At 39.8% G+C, this 12,592-nt stretch overlaps 3 protein-coding genes across 6 annotated transcripts; all 3 read left to right on the top strand.

The window, feature by feature from the left end:
- Positions 1-140: 140 nt before the first annotated feature.
- LOC117569811 (transcription elongation factor SPT5) lies at positions 141-4,414 on the top strand. 2 transcript variants are annotated; one of them, XM_034251128.2, is made up of 11 exons: positions 141-290; positions 387-763; positions 894-1,018; positions 1,077-1,214; positions 1,276-1,726; positions 1,783-2,020; positions 2,083-2,509; positions 2,570-2,765; positions 2,825-3,140; positions 3,233-3,640; positions 3,705-4,414. In XM_034251128.2, exons 2-11 carry the CDS (start codon positions 395-397, stop codon positions 4,271-4,273), a joined length of 3,237 nt encoding a protein of 1,078 aa, XP_034107019.1. In that variant the 5' UTR covers positions 141-290; positions 387-394; the 3' UTR covers positions 4,274-4,414. The 2 variants fall into 2 exon arrangements, with proteins under 2 accessions (XP_034107019.1, XP_051861280.1); XM_052005320.1 differs by lacking the exon at positions 141-290 and having other exon boundaries at positions 372-763.
- Positions 4,415-5,303: 889 nt separating this feature from the next.
- Positions 5,304-9,504, top strand: LOC117569813 (tubulin beta-1 chain). Its single transcript, XM_034251132.2, has 2 exons — positions 5,304-5,470; positions 8,071-9,504. The coding sequence occupies exons 1-2, from the start codon at positions 5,414-5,416 to the stop codon at positions 9,355-9,357; spliced, it is 1,344 nt and encodes a 447-aa protein (XP_034107023.1). The 5' UTR covers positions 5,304-5,413; the 3' UTR covers positions 9,358-9,504.
- Positions 9,505-10,301: 797 nt separating this feature from the next.
- LOC117571231 (elongin-C) lies at positions 10,302-11,844 on the top strand. 3 transcript variants are annotated; one of them, XM_034253279.1, is made up of 3 exons: positions 10,302-10,329; positions 10,766-10,970; positions 11,630-11,844. In XM_034253279.1, the coding sequence occupies exons 1-3, from the start codon at positions 10,317-10,319 to the stop codon at positions 11,769-11,771; spliced, it is 360 nt and encodes a 119-aa protein (XP_034109170.1). In that variant the 5' UTR covers positions 10,302-10,316; the 3' UTR covers positions 11,772-11,844. The 3 variants fall into 3 exon arrangements, with proteins under 3 accessions (XP_034109170.1, XP_034109172.1, XP_034109171.1); XM_034253281.2 differs by lacking the exon at positions 10,302-10,329 and adding an exon at positions 10,541-10,692; XM_034253280.2 differs by lacking the exon at positions 10,302-10,329 and having other exon boundaries at positions 10,543-10,970.
- The last annotated feature ends 748 nt before the right edge of the window (positions 11,845-12,592 follow it).

The raw sequence follows: 12,592 nt of genomic DNA, 5'->3' as shown, positions 1-12,592 counted from the left end.
AAATACATTATTTAATGTAACAAGGAATACCCCTCACGCTGACACAAGCTGAAGTAAAAACATATGGCAGCCCAAAGCAGTGTGGCCATTTATGGATTATATTATTACTGGTAAACTAGAAAGTAAATATTTGGTTTATTTTGGAATCTACCCTGCGGTCACGCTTAAACCAGGCGTCTATAAAAAAGTAAAGTGCAACCCTATCTATGTGGAAACAGTGTGTTGGAATTACGGAAAGTTATAAAGTTTAGCAAATGAACAATAAACATACATAGTTTAATAACCAATATGTAAGTAACAAGCCCAGGTTACCTTTAAAGTAAATGCGTTTGATTTATTTAGCAATATTAACAAAAAGCACACTTTTGTACACGTCTACAACGCAGTGTGAAAAATGTCGGACTCCGAAGTCAGCAATATGTCGGACAGTGGCTCCGAGGATGGATCGATATCTAACAAGTCACAGCAAAGTGTTCGATCCAAATCTGGCTTTCGATCAAGGTCGCGATCCGTGTCCAGATCTAGGTCTAGATCATCACGGTCACGGTCGCATTCGGCTCACTCTGGCTCTGGGTCAGATTCCCCTCAACCACAGGGAGGACGTGCAAATCGACGCAAGAGCGAGGACTCTGAGGACGATCAGGGTGAAGATATAGACTCGGAGGAATACGACGAAGAGGAAAACGATGACCATCCAAGAAAGAAGAAGAAGAAGGAGCGCTTTGGAGGTTTCATCATTGACGAAGCTGAAGTGGATGACGAGGTAAAATTGTAATAAACAAAAACAGGTTTTTCTTAGTGTAATTCAATCTAGTCAGTGCGCCGTGTGCAGTTGTTCTCTCATATATTCATATTGCAGAATTCTTATAAATGTTTATTGTTTGTAATTAAAGGTGGACGAGGATGATGAGTGGGAGGAAGGCGCCAACGAGATTGGCATTGTTGGCAACGAAATTGACGAGCTCGGTCCAACCGCTAGAGATATTGAAATCCGACGACGCGGCACCAATTTGTGGGAGTAAGTCAACGCATTTACAAAATATTGTGAAATTTTGTTAATTCCGTACCCTTTTTAGCACTCAAAAAGAGGATGAGATCGAGGAGTATCTGCGAAAGAAATATGCTGACGAATCAGTAGCGAAGCGACATTTTGGCGATGGTGGCGAAGAAATGTCCGATGAAATCACTCAGCAAACTCTGTTGCCCGGCATCAAGTGCGTTCTCAACTACTTAAACAACATAACAAAACAATAATACAACTTTACATTTTGCTAGGGATCCAAATTTATGGATGGTCAAGTGCCGCATTGGTGAAGAGAAGGCGACGGCATTGCTCTTGATGCGAAAGTTCTTAACCTACTTGAACACCGATGATCCTTTGCAAATTAAATCGATTATCGCACCAGAAGGTGTGAAGGGATACATCTATCTGGAGGCATACAAGCAAACACACGTCAAAACCGCCATCGATAATGTGGGCAATTTGCGTGTGGGCAAATGGAAGCAGGAAATGGTGCCGATTAAAGAAATGACAGATGTTCTCAAAGTTGTCAAAGAGCAGGTGGGCCTTAAGGTCAAGCAATGGGTGCGATTAAAGCGCGGTCTTTACAAGGATGATATTGCGCAAGTGGACTATGTGGACTTGGCACAAAATCAAGTGCATCTCAAACTTTTGCCACGCATCGATTACACCCGCATGCGAGGTGCATTAAGAACCACAGCGACAGTAAGTACCACAATATAATGTTAATTAATTAAGACTAAAAGATTCAATCTTTCTAGGAGAATGACGATAGCAAGCGTAAGAAGAAACGTCGACCAACAGCGAAGCCATTTGATCCTGAGGCTGTTAGGGCTATTGGAGGCGAAGTTCATTCGGATGGTGACTTTTTGCTCTTTGAAGGAAATCGCTACTCGCGCAAAGGGTTTTTGTACAAAAACTTCACCATGTCCGCAATTCTTTCGGAGGGTGTTAAGCCAACACTGGCTGAACTGGAGCGTTTTGAAGAAACACCAGAGGGTAAGTCGCTATTGCTGGCCAAATTATAATTATATTCACAATATTTCAATTGATTTTCATAGAGGTGAATATGGAAATTATGGCCAATGCGAAGGATGATCCTACGGCCGCTCATTCCTTCTCCATGGGTGATAATGTTGAAGTCTGCGTGGGAGATTTGGAAAATTTACAAGCTAAGATTGTTGCTATTGATGGCACCATGATCACAGTGATGCCCAAGCATCAGGACTTAAAGGATCCACTTATCTTCAAAGCAAGCGAGTTGCGTAAATACTTCAAAACTGGCGATCACGCCCGAGTTTTGGCTGGACGATATGAAGGCGAAACCGGTCTAATTATTCGTGTGGAACCAGCGCGTGTTGTGCTTGTCTCTGATTTAACTAACCATGAGCTTGAGGTGCTGCCACGAGATTTGCAGCTCTGCTCTGATGTCGCAACTGGTGTCGATTGTCTTGGCCAATTTCAATGGGGAGATCTTGTGCAACTCGAGTAAGTTAGATACATAATAATTTAGTGTCCATCCATTCCTTATAATTATTTCATTTATAGCTCTCAAAATGTCGGTGTTATTGTGCGCTTGGAACGGGAGAACTTTCATGTGTTGGGCATGAATGGAAAATGCATTGAGTGCAAGCCAACTGCTCTGCATAAACGTCGGGAAAATCAGAATACAGTTGCTCTTGACGCTGATCAAAATCAAATTCGTCGTCGCGATATTGTCAAAGTAATGGAGGGACCCCATGCCGTAAGTGTTATAATATAACTGCAATTTCAAAAAGGTAACTTTTGTATTTATTTTTCTAGGGACGCTCTGGCGAGATCAAGCACTTGTACCGCAGCTTGGCATTCCTGCATTGCCGCATGTACACAGAGAATGGCGGAATATTTGTGTGCAAGACACGCCATTTGCAATTGGCCGGTGGCAGCAAGACTAACGTCAGCAATCCCAACACAATGGGTGGCTTAGGATTCATGTCGCCGCGCATACAATCGCCAATGCATCCATCTGGTGGTCGTGGTGCTCGTGGTGGATCACGGGGCGGACGCGGCGGATTCCGTGTGACTCGCGACCGAGAACTTTTGGGCAAAACCATCAAGATTTGTGGCGGACCTTACAAAGGTAAGATAGCTTACTTAATCATAAACTTTGCTGCTTGAGTTAGTATAGAATCGAGGAAACTCACTACTAATATTATTATATTAACCTTACAGGTGCTGTGGGAATTGTTAAAGATGCTACTGAGAGCACAGCCCGTGTGGAGCTCCATACATCGTGTCAAACCATTTCAGTGGATCGTAATCACATTGTAATCGTCGGCGAACCCGGCAAGGAGGGCAGCGTATCTACCTATGGTCGCACTCCGGCACGCACACCTGGCTATGGAGCTCAAACTCCCAGCTACACTGCTGCTGGCTCCAAGACGCCTCTGGTTGGCAGTCAAACACCCAACTGGGATACTGATACGCGCACTCCTTATGGCACAATGACGCCATCACATGATGGCAGCATGACGCCGCGCCATGGTGCTTGGGATCCCACTGCCAATACAACTCCGGCTCGCAATACTGACTTTGATTATTCGTTGGAGGAACCAAGCCCCAGTCCAGGCTACAATCCAAGTAAATTATTTTTATTTGCCTGCTATAGAATTTACTTTTAATTAATGAATAACTGTAACTGTAGGTACTCCTGGTTACCAAATGTCATCGCAATTCGCGCCTCAAACTCCTGGTACGCTGTACGGCTCGGATAGAAGTTATAGTCCATTTAATCCAAGCCCCAGTCCTGCACCATCTCCTTATCCGGTTGGTTATATGAATACTCCATCGCCATCGACTTACTCACCGAACACACCCGGCGGTGTTCCACAATCGCCATACAATCCACAAACACCTGGCGCCAGTCTGGACTCCACCATGGGCGATTGGTGTACTACTGATATTGAGGTGCGAATTCACACGCACGATGATACCGATCTTGTTGGTCAAACTGGCATCATACGCACTGTTTCCAATGGTGTCTGTTCTGTGTTCCTGCGTCAGGAGGATCGTAGCGTGTCGATTGTCAGCGAGCATTTGGCTCCGGTTCCACCAAATAGCGGTGATGAATTCAAAGTTATCTATGGCGAGGAAAGAGAATCTGTGGGCAAAGTTTTGTCCAAACAAGAGGGTGACGTTCTTGTCTGCAAGATAAATGATGAGGTTAAAATGATACCCATTAATCATTTGTGCAAGATGAAGTCCATTGATTAATTTTGCATTCTTTTACAATTAATTTCAAAGTGTCGAGAAATAATCCAGTTCCACTTGTTTACTTGAACTGCTTATAAAACAATGTTATAAATGTCGAAATTTTGAATATAGAGCATACCCACTAATAGGGGTAAACAACAATTCATATGTTTCTTTTTATTAATATCTTGAACGGAATCGAAATACAATTTCAAAAACTTACTTTTCCACACTTCGAAGGATAAAGGATAATATTAGTAATGTAGTCCTCTCTTTGGGAAGTCTCTAAAAGCTGTTACCTATGTTTAAAAATAACAGTTTATGTTATTCTTTATATTAGCTTTTCTCAATTGAAGTTACTGCCTAGAATTCCCCACAAAAAAAGCTTTTGCCATTTATATATTAATATTGTACAACACTGTTTTTACTGTTGGCAAAGGTCCTGGTGGCGTTGGTAGTTCAAAATATATTCATAATCAACATGACTCAAAAGATTATGATTTATTATTCTTCTATTTTTTTTTAGTTTACTTCGAATTTTAGCAATGACATAGTGCAAATTATCTTCCCACTATCAATCTTATCTTTTTTTTCGAAGTGCATATGTTTTCTTTGTGCAAAAAAAAAGTAACATTGACAAGTTTAATCTGCATATTTACAAAACAAAGCGATAAGATAACTTAAAAACAAGCCAACAGTGATAAATATATCGAATAATCTGTTCATTCTGATCAAATGTACATATATATATTTTCTTACTATTCACTTCGTAAATACATCTGTTTAATGAAAATAGATATCCGTGTTACTGAAAATATTAGCAAAATATTCCAATTCATGCTTAATTAAGTGCAGAGAATGTTTATATATCAATATTACTTAAAATATAAGTAATAGTTGAGGATACGTACATAAGCATTTATGACGTATTCTAATTTGTGTTGCGCATTGCCAACCTCTTTTATGCGCGCATGCGAGCTATGGGTGTTTTTCGAATATCGCGGTCTGGTCACATTTACCGTATGTTATATTATTCCGGCGAATTCTATTGCAGAGTCAGACAGTATTCGTCGTGTGAAGCGGGCAGACGTGTGTTTGTGAATACAAGCAGGAAATATTATTTAAGCTAAAAGTCTAAAACTTATACAAAAAAAAAACAAAATGAGGGAAATTGTACACATCCAAGCTGGTCAGTGCGGCAACCAAATCGGAGCTAAGGTATGTAATAATGTCTTCTATATCTTGGAATTTCCTTAATTGAGTTAAAAATAAAAATGAAGTACAGTTAGCAGTCAACATGGCGTCATTTTCATACTGCCATGTGGCAAATTTATTGAGGCCACCCGGCTTTTGCGCATAAATTTCTATAATACATATACACACAGCACACAAATGCATATTTATGGATATAAATATGAGTGCATGCATATGAGATGTGTATCCATAAACGTTTAATGCAGTTTTCTCCATTTCTAAGCACATCTGTTCAAATGAACTTAGCAATCGTTACAATCTAGATATTCCATTTTTTAAAGACGCATTGGGTGTGTCTGCATTTTCATAGGTATCTTTGTGTATGTATTAGTAGTTATATATTTGAATTTAAATGCATTTATCATTTTTGGTTGTTCAATCCATTTATCATAGTGAATGATTACTGTTTAGCTTACGTATGTATGAGTAAATAGATGTATGACTCATTTGTTTTAATACTCTCTTCGTGAAAGTCGCTTTTCGTTGTATGTGTAAGAAAATATTTTTTGTATACCGACTGTGTCGGTATGTAATTGGTGAAAGGTACTTTTCTTGCATCTCAAATTAAAGTTTCTTGACTGACTTCATTTCCACTCACATACACACCAACACATAAGCAACAAGACTTTTTCATGTTTTTTGTGTCGGCCGGTTTCTGGTCCGATCTATGTACTATGTATGTACATACATACATATGTATGCGCCTTGCTGCCGGAGTTTGTTGAAGAGAAAATATGACGTCATTTTACCTAAAATGGCTGAACCGGTTGTCGACCGGTTCGCAGTGGCACTAAATGTCCACATACATACACACGTACTTATCTACGTATTTTGCACATATATTCGCTATGTATGTGTGTAGAGACCATCTCCTATGTGTATGTGTTTTTTGCCGATGTAATCTACACAGAAAAGTCGCTTTAAATATGGCATTATTTGTTGTTGTATACAAACATTGATCGACGTGTACACACAAATGTTTGTATATGTTTACATAGTTGAGCTTAATAAGTATAACATGCAATCAATTAGCATCAGAGCTGAATGAAAAAAGGTGAAATAAGCAATTGCAATTTCCCCGAGCATAAATACCATTTAAATACATGCATACATACATACGTGCATAAGAGTGTGCAAGTACATGACACACCCAAAGGCGGCGTTGCCAGTTTTCATGCACATGCGTAAAGTAAGGCGGCGTTTTGCCGGCTGTGCCTCATTGCGAATTCGCTTCGTCATCGCATCGGTAGGCAGACTGGCAAATCAATAGAGTCCTTGTTGTCCTCGGCATGGCACTGCAAGGTACAAAAACCTACCCTTGTAACAGCTGCATGACTCGTTATGTATATATATGTGTACATACATAGGCAGATGCATACATTAAGATCTATAATATACATATACATTTGTATATGAGAAAAATAGGTGCGGGCGCCTTGTCACGCACATTGCAGGCAGGAGGCGAATGGCTTGAAGTTTGTACTCTATAGATACACACTTACTTAGGGGTAAGTTTGGGCAGCGTGACAAATACTTTTCCCACTTACAATTAATTTGTGGCAACGTAGTAAGAGTTTTGTTTATATGCAGTAAACAAAGCCACAACAAAGTACGACTCAAAAAGTGACGTAATCTAGCCAGAAAATTCACTTCTAACGCCAGATGGCAAAAGTTTTCGCTGCAAGCGGTGGCCTCGGCTAGAAGAAGCAGAGAGTGAGCGACAACAACGGTCGCTTTATCATCGCTTGCTGTGTGGGTTGGTGGCGATGATGTAAGCTCGCCTCCGTCTATGTATGTGTGTATGCGTATCTGTGTATACGCCTATGCTCAAGTATGACAGAGAGGGAAACAGATTTGAGGTCGGCAGCTTAAATCGCAACTACACTTATGGCGTGCTGCTGTTATTGCGTGGGGCGCATGCATAGGTAGATTGAGAAGAGATATATATATATAAAGATCGAGACACAGCCTACATGCATATTTGGAAAGCCAACAACGACAAGACCAAGTCTCAGACTCAGTCTCGTACCCAGACCACAAAGGTGGACAGCTGGCATTATGATAGACCCACGCAAGCGCCGCAACCATGATGTTGATGTTGATGATGACGATGTTTCCGTTGTCGTTCGGCCCACCAAAATAATAAAAAGAAAAAACAATCTCATGACAAGCCATAAACTATTCAGTTCCCCCGGCTTGTTGTGACTATATAAAGCCTGGTTTATTTGCTTCTTCAATTGAGCAGACTCATGCCAGCTCATACATAACGGCATATATGTATGTACTTAGAAATCAATAGTTTATATAGCTATAGGTTCACGCCCTTTTTGGTACAACTTGACAAATTCTTTATTGATTCCTTAAGCAGAAAAAGAATCTGTTTCCTATGTAGCGATTTTCTCAAAAGATATACAACATCAACGGTTGCTTTAAATCTTAACTTGGTTGAGCAAAAAGACAGTATTTGCCATTATGAAATTCAAATAGTTTCGACTGCTTTTAGGATAGTTTGTCAATTATTTGCAGAATTAAACTTTACAAAACGCTTTCATTTCGAATTACAGTTCTGGGAAATCATCTCCGATGAACATGGCATCGATGCTACTGGTGCCTACCATGGCGACAGTGACCTGCAATTGGAGCGCATCAACGTGTACTACAATGAGGCGTCCGGTGGCAAATATGTGCCCCGCGCTGTGCTTGTGGATCTGGAACCTGGCACCATGGACTCAGTCCGTTCGGGCCCCTTCGGTCAGATCTTCAGACCCGACAACTTTGTGTTCGGACAGTCGGGCGCTGGCAACAACTGGGCCAAGGGCCATTACACAGAGGGCGCTGAGCTCGTTGATTCGGTGCTCGATGTTGTCCGCAAAGAGGCTGAATCCTGCGATTGCCTGCAAGGCTTCCAGCTTACACACTCGCTTGGTGGCGGCACCGGCTCTGGCATGGGCACTCTGCTTATCTCCAAGATCCGTGAAGAATACCCCGACAGAATCATGAACACATACTCCGTGGTGCCCTCGCCAAAGGTTTCGGACACCGTTGTGGAGCCCTACAACGCCACACTGTCGGTGCACCAGCTGGTCGAGAACACAGATGAAACCTACTGCATTGACAACGAGGCTCTCTATGACATCTGCTTCCGTACACTGAAATTGACCACACCCACGTACGGTGACTTGAACCATCTGGTGTCTCTGACAATGTCGGGCGTTACCACTTGCCTCCGCTTCCCTGGCCAATTGAATGCTGATCTCCGCAAACTTGCTGTCAACATGGTTCCATTCCCCCGTCTGCATTTCTTCATGCCTGGATTTGCTCCACTCACATCTAGGGGCTCCCAGCAGTACAGAGCTCTGACTGTCCCTGAGCTGACCCAACAGATGTTCGATGCCAAGAACATGATGGCTGCCTGCGATCCACGTCACGGTCGCTACCTGACCGTCGCCGCCATCTTCCGTGGTCGCATGTCAATGAAGGAGGTCGACGAACAGATGCTGAACATTCAAAACAAGAACAGCTCATACTTTGTTGAATGGATCCCCAACAATGTGAAGACCGCTGTCTGCGATATCCCTCCCCGTGGTTTGAAAATGTCTGCTACCTTCATTGGCAACTCCACCGCCATCCAGGAGCTGTTCAAGCGCATCTCTGAGCAATTCACCGCTATGTTCCGTCGCAAGGCTTTCTTGCATTGGTACACTGGCGAGGGTATGGATGAGATGGAGTTCACTGAGGCTGAGAGCAACATGAACGATCTGGTCTCTGAATACCAACAGTACCAGGAAGCCACCGCTGATGAGGATGCTGAATTCGAGGAGGAACAAGAGGCTGAGGTCGATGAGAACTAAAGTCTCTCATTCTGACGCTCTCGCCGCTCTCTGTCTAACTTCTCAAGTTGCGCGAAATAAAATGAGAACAAAAAATTAAGTTTAAAAAGTGTTTGTTCTTTAAAAGGTCGTAACCAATAAAGTCGAAATTATTTCTTCTGAAATCTATTTATTGCCTTGGTAACTAACATAAACAATCGTTTTTTCTTGGGAAAATGGGGTTAATATATACAAAATTCAAATCAAGAGTGTTACCGATAATTTGAATGTGTTGGATTTTAAAAGAATTTAGATGAATAGCATGAACTTCCAAAAGTAATGTGGATAACTTCAATGGAAAAGAAAACTAGGCAATTCAAAAGAATTAGTTTTGTATTTATCGAGAATATGCGCACGCATGAATGAATTAGAAATAATGAAAGGAATGTTGATAAAATAAGAATATAAAAATGATTGCATTCAGACTTTGAAATGTGAAGGCAGGTCACGGTAATCGCAGAACCACTATAGTATTTAGAATCGTGCATTTTCAAAGATATCACAATATGATATTTGTTCATTCATAAAGAAAAGAAAATCAATTAGCAATATCGAGCGTACAGACAAATTTCGCTTACATATACATTATGTAGATGCATATGTATATTATACAGTGAACCCTCTCTTGAACGTTGACTCATTGTTTCGCGTAAATTCGGTCTCTCCAAGGGGTATGTCCTTGAAAATGCTTTGCGAACTACTCCAAATATAGAAACGGAGTCCGTCTAATAGAAGTTTCAGTTAAGGGAGTTTTCACTAAATGCAAATTATGTAGTTAAATAAATTAAATTTGAATTGCGATGAAGGTATCGATAACCAACAACAAGTACTCGGTATCGAGCAAGCACATACATTTTGCAGCACTGTCCCTGATATCGAAAACAAATAGGACAAGCAGAAATTATTAAAATTTTTCTTAATATAGCAACCGAAAATGCTGCATGGTAACAAATGGTATCAGTCATTTGATTATAAATATGAGGATGCCTATGTATGTATGTCGCTCTGATTATAATAGCAACATTGAGTGCACCCCTTTGGATTATGCTAGAAAGCAAACCAAAAATCAAAACGAGGGTTGCCAAACCGTGACATTAAACGAAAAGTAGTGCTTATATATGTTTATGTATATATAAAGATTTTTTGACGTGCTCAATAAGATTATTAAATTGTTCATAGATATACGATTATTAAGTTGCATAAGTTAATAATTATTCTACGTTGAATTAAATGCGTTACCCAACACTGCATTATATATAGACATTCATACATACATATGTAAGAATTTAAGTGTTGTCACCGACTGATTTTTGGCCAGTAAGACAAAAAAAAATATAAATAAGTTGAATTATTGCGAAAAACCAAGAAAATTTAATTACTCCGATGATAGCAATGGATGAGCAGCGCAGTGATAAGATCTATGGCGGTTGTGAGGGCCCAGACGCCATGTACGTCAAACTCATTTCATCCGACGGCCACGAATTTATTGTAAAACGCGAACACGCTCTCACCTCTGGCACAATAAAGGCTATGCTATCTGGTCCTGGACAATTTGCCGAGAACGAGGCTAACGAAGTGCACTTTCGGGAAATTCCGTAAGTACCAATTAACCAGCTCCCAATCATAGTAGTTCCTCTAGCAAGCACACTGCTGAAATTCGCAAATCGCAGAGTGACCTATTGACCGGTTCATGAAGGGTACGTGAAGATTTTCTATGTATATTATATACGTACATACACATATATTATATATATGTACAGTACATACACGTCTCTATCAGTTGATGCAATTTTCAAAATGCACCGCGAAACCCTAAAGTTTTGTATCTTGTGGATACCATTATTAACAGGCTTCAAAGTCGAACGCTGTTCTATCTTGTCTACTTAGTTTTATTTGCTGCTGTTCCCACTCTCTTTTCACTCTGTGGAAGGTATGCGAAAATTGTCGATTTATATATAATATGAATAATTTCATACTCTTCTTTATGCACTTATCGATTTTCTGCCATCAAGTCAACATAATTCCCATCTCATTGTAATAATTGGGAAACGCTCTTGAGAGACGTTAAAATATAAATACTTCCAGATCTTCCCAACCTCCATTGGTAAAATTCTTTTACCTATAGCGGTTCACAGATTGTTTTGGTCCAAAAGGAATCAAATGAACTTGTGCCGTTTGTAGTTTACACATTTACTATTAATATCTTACAATTTTTAAAAATACTAATCGAACGTATTTGTATTTATCTTTTCAGATCACATGTCTTACAAAAGGTGTGCATGTATTTTACATATAAAGTTCGTTATACCAACAGTTCAACTGAAATACCAGAATTTCCGATTGCACCAGAGATTGCCTTAGAACTATTAATGGCAGCTAACTTTCTAGATTGCTAAGATATTGGTTTATTATTTGATAATGTTAAAAAAATTATACAAAATGAAGTAAATAAAATGTAATTCTCCTGTGCTTCACTTTCTTTTACTCTAATCATTTGATGCTAACCGAACACTTTGAATTCAATTTAGCATATTTGGTTTATTTATTTTACAATCTTTCCAGGCATCTGATTCAATGATCAAGCAGTGATTACATATACACACAAACACCTGTCGTTTTATAATGTAGATTTTCCAGGTGCACCGGGTGATATTCCGTTGATATGGCTCGCAAGGTCACCCAGATAATTGAAGCCGGTAATAGAAATTGAGTAAAACAAGAATCGAATTACAGGCGATTGGCTCACCAACAACCAAAGGTAACAACCTTCAATATTTTTTTATTTTTATGAAAACTGCCCTTTATATAAAATTATCTTATAAGTGAATATAATATAAGAGCAAATAATCGCGCAAAAGCTGCTTACACAATGAAATAGTTGGGGACCTATTTCGGGACTTTCTATTAAGTTTCCAGAAGATGCAAAAATTATAAAAGAGGTAACAAAGACGGCTTTGACAACAGATCTATGGTCTTTCTACAATCAAGTAATTGAGGCAGATAATTAGAGTAGTGAAAGTGCAGAACAATAAGCGAAAGATGTTGATATCGTTTGAAAATTTAAATTGTATTTGTATTGTAGTTAATAAACTTGATATATTTGTGGTTTCTCGATCGTCAATTGTATGCATGTATTTATAGAATTTTATAAAAAATTTCTTAATCATAAAGAAAGCATTGTTATTACCCACGACAAAAACAATGGAAGTTCTATATA

The sequence above is a fragment of the Drosophila albomicans genome, chromosome 3 (assembly GCF_009650485.2).
Source record: "Drosophila albomicans strain 15112-1751.03 chromosome 3, ASM965048v2, whole genome shotgun sequence".
Lineage (NCBI taxonomy): Eukaryota > Metazoa > Arthropoda > Insecta > Diptera > Drosophilidae > Drosophila > Drosophila albomicans.
This window is presented reverse-complemented; position numbering and strand designations above follow the sequence as displayed.

What these genes read in the sequence shown, in the direction of transcription:
- LOC117569811 (XM_034251128.2), top strand. Translation starts at nt 395, where the DNA reads ATGTCGGACTCCGAAGTCAGCAATATGTCGGACAGTGGCTCCGAGGAT. An exon ending in AAGCTGAAGTGGATGACGAG is followed by an intron (nt 764 to 893) that starts GTAAAATTGTAA and finishes TTGTAATTAAAG; the next exon opens with GTGGACGAGGATGATGAGTG. An exon ending in TAATGGAGGGACCCCATGCC is followed by an intron (nt 2,766 to 2,824) that starts GTAAGTGTTATA and finishes TTATTTTTCTAG; the next exon opens with GGACGCTCTGGCGAGATCAA.
- LOC117569813 (XM_034251132.2), top strand. Translation starts at nt 5,414, where the DNA reads ATGAGGGAAATTGTACACATCCAAGCTGGTCAGTGCGGCAACCAAATC. An exon ending in GCAACCAAATCGGAGCTAAG is followed by an intron (nt 5,471 to 8,070) that starts GTATGTAATAAT and finishes TTCGAATTACAG; the next exon opens with TTCTGGGAAATCATCTCCGA.
- LOC117571231 (XM_034253279.1), top strand. An exon ending in GTGCACTTTCGGGAAATTCC is followed by an intron (nt 10,971 to 11,629) that starts GTAAGTACCAAT and finishes TTATCTTTTCAG; the next exon opens with ATCACATGTCTTACAAAAGG.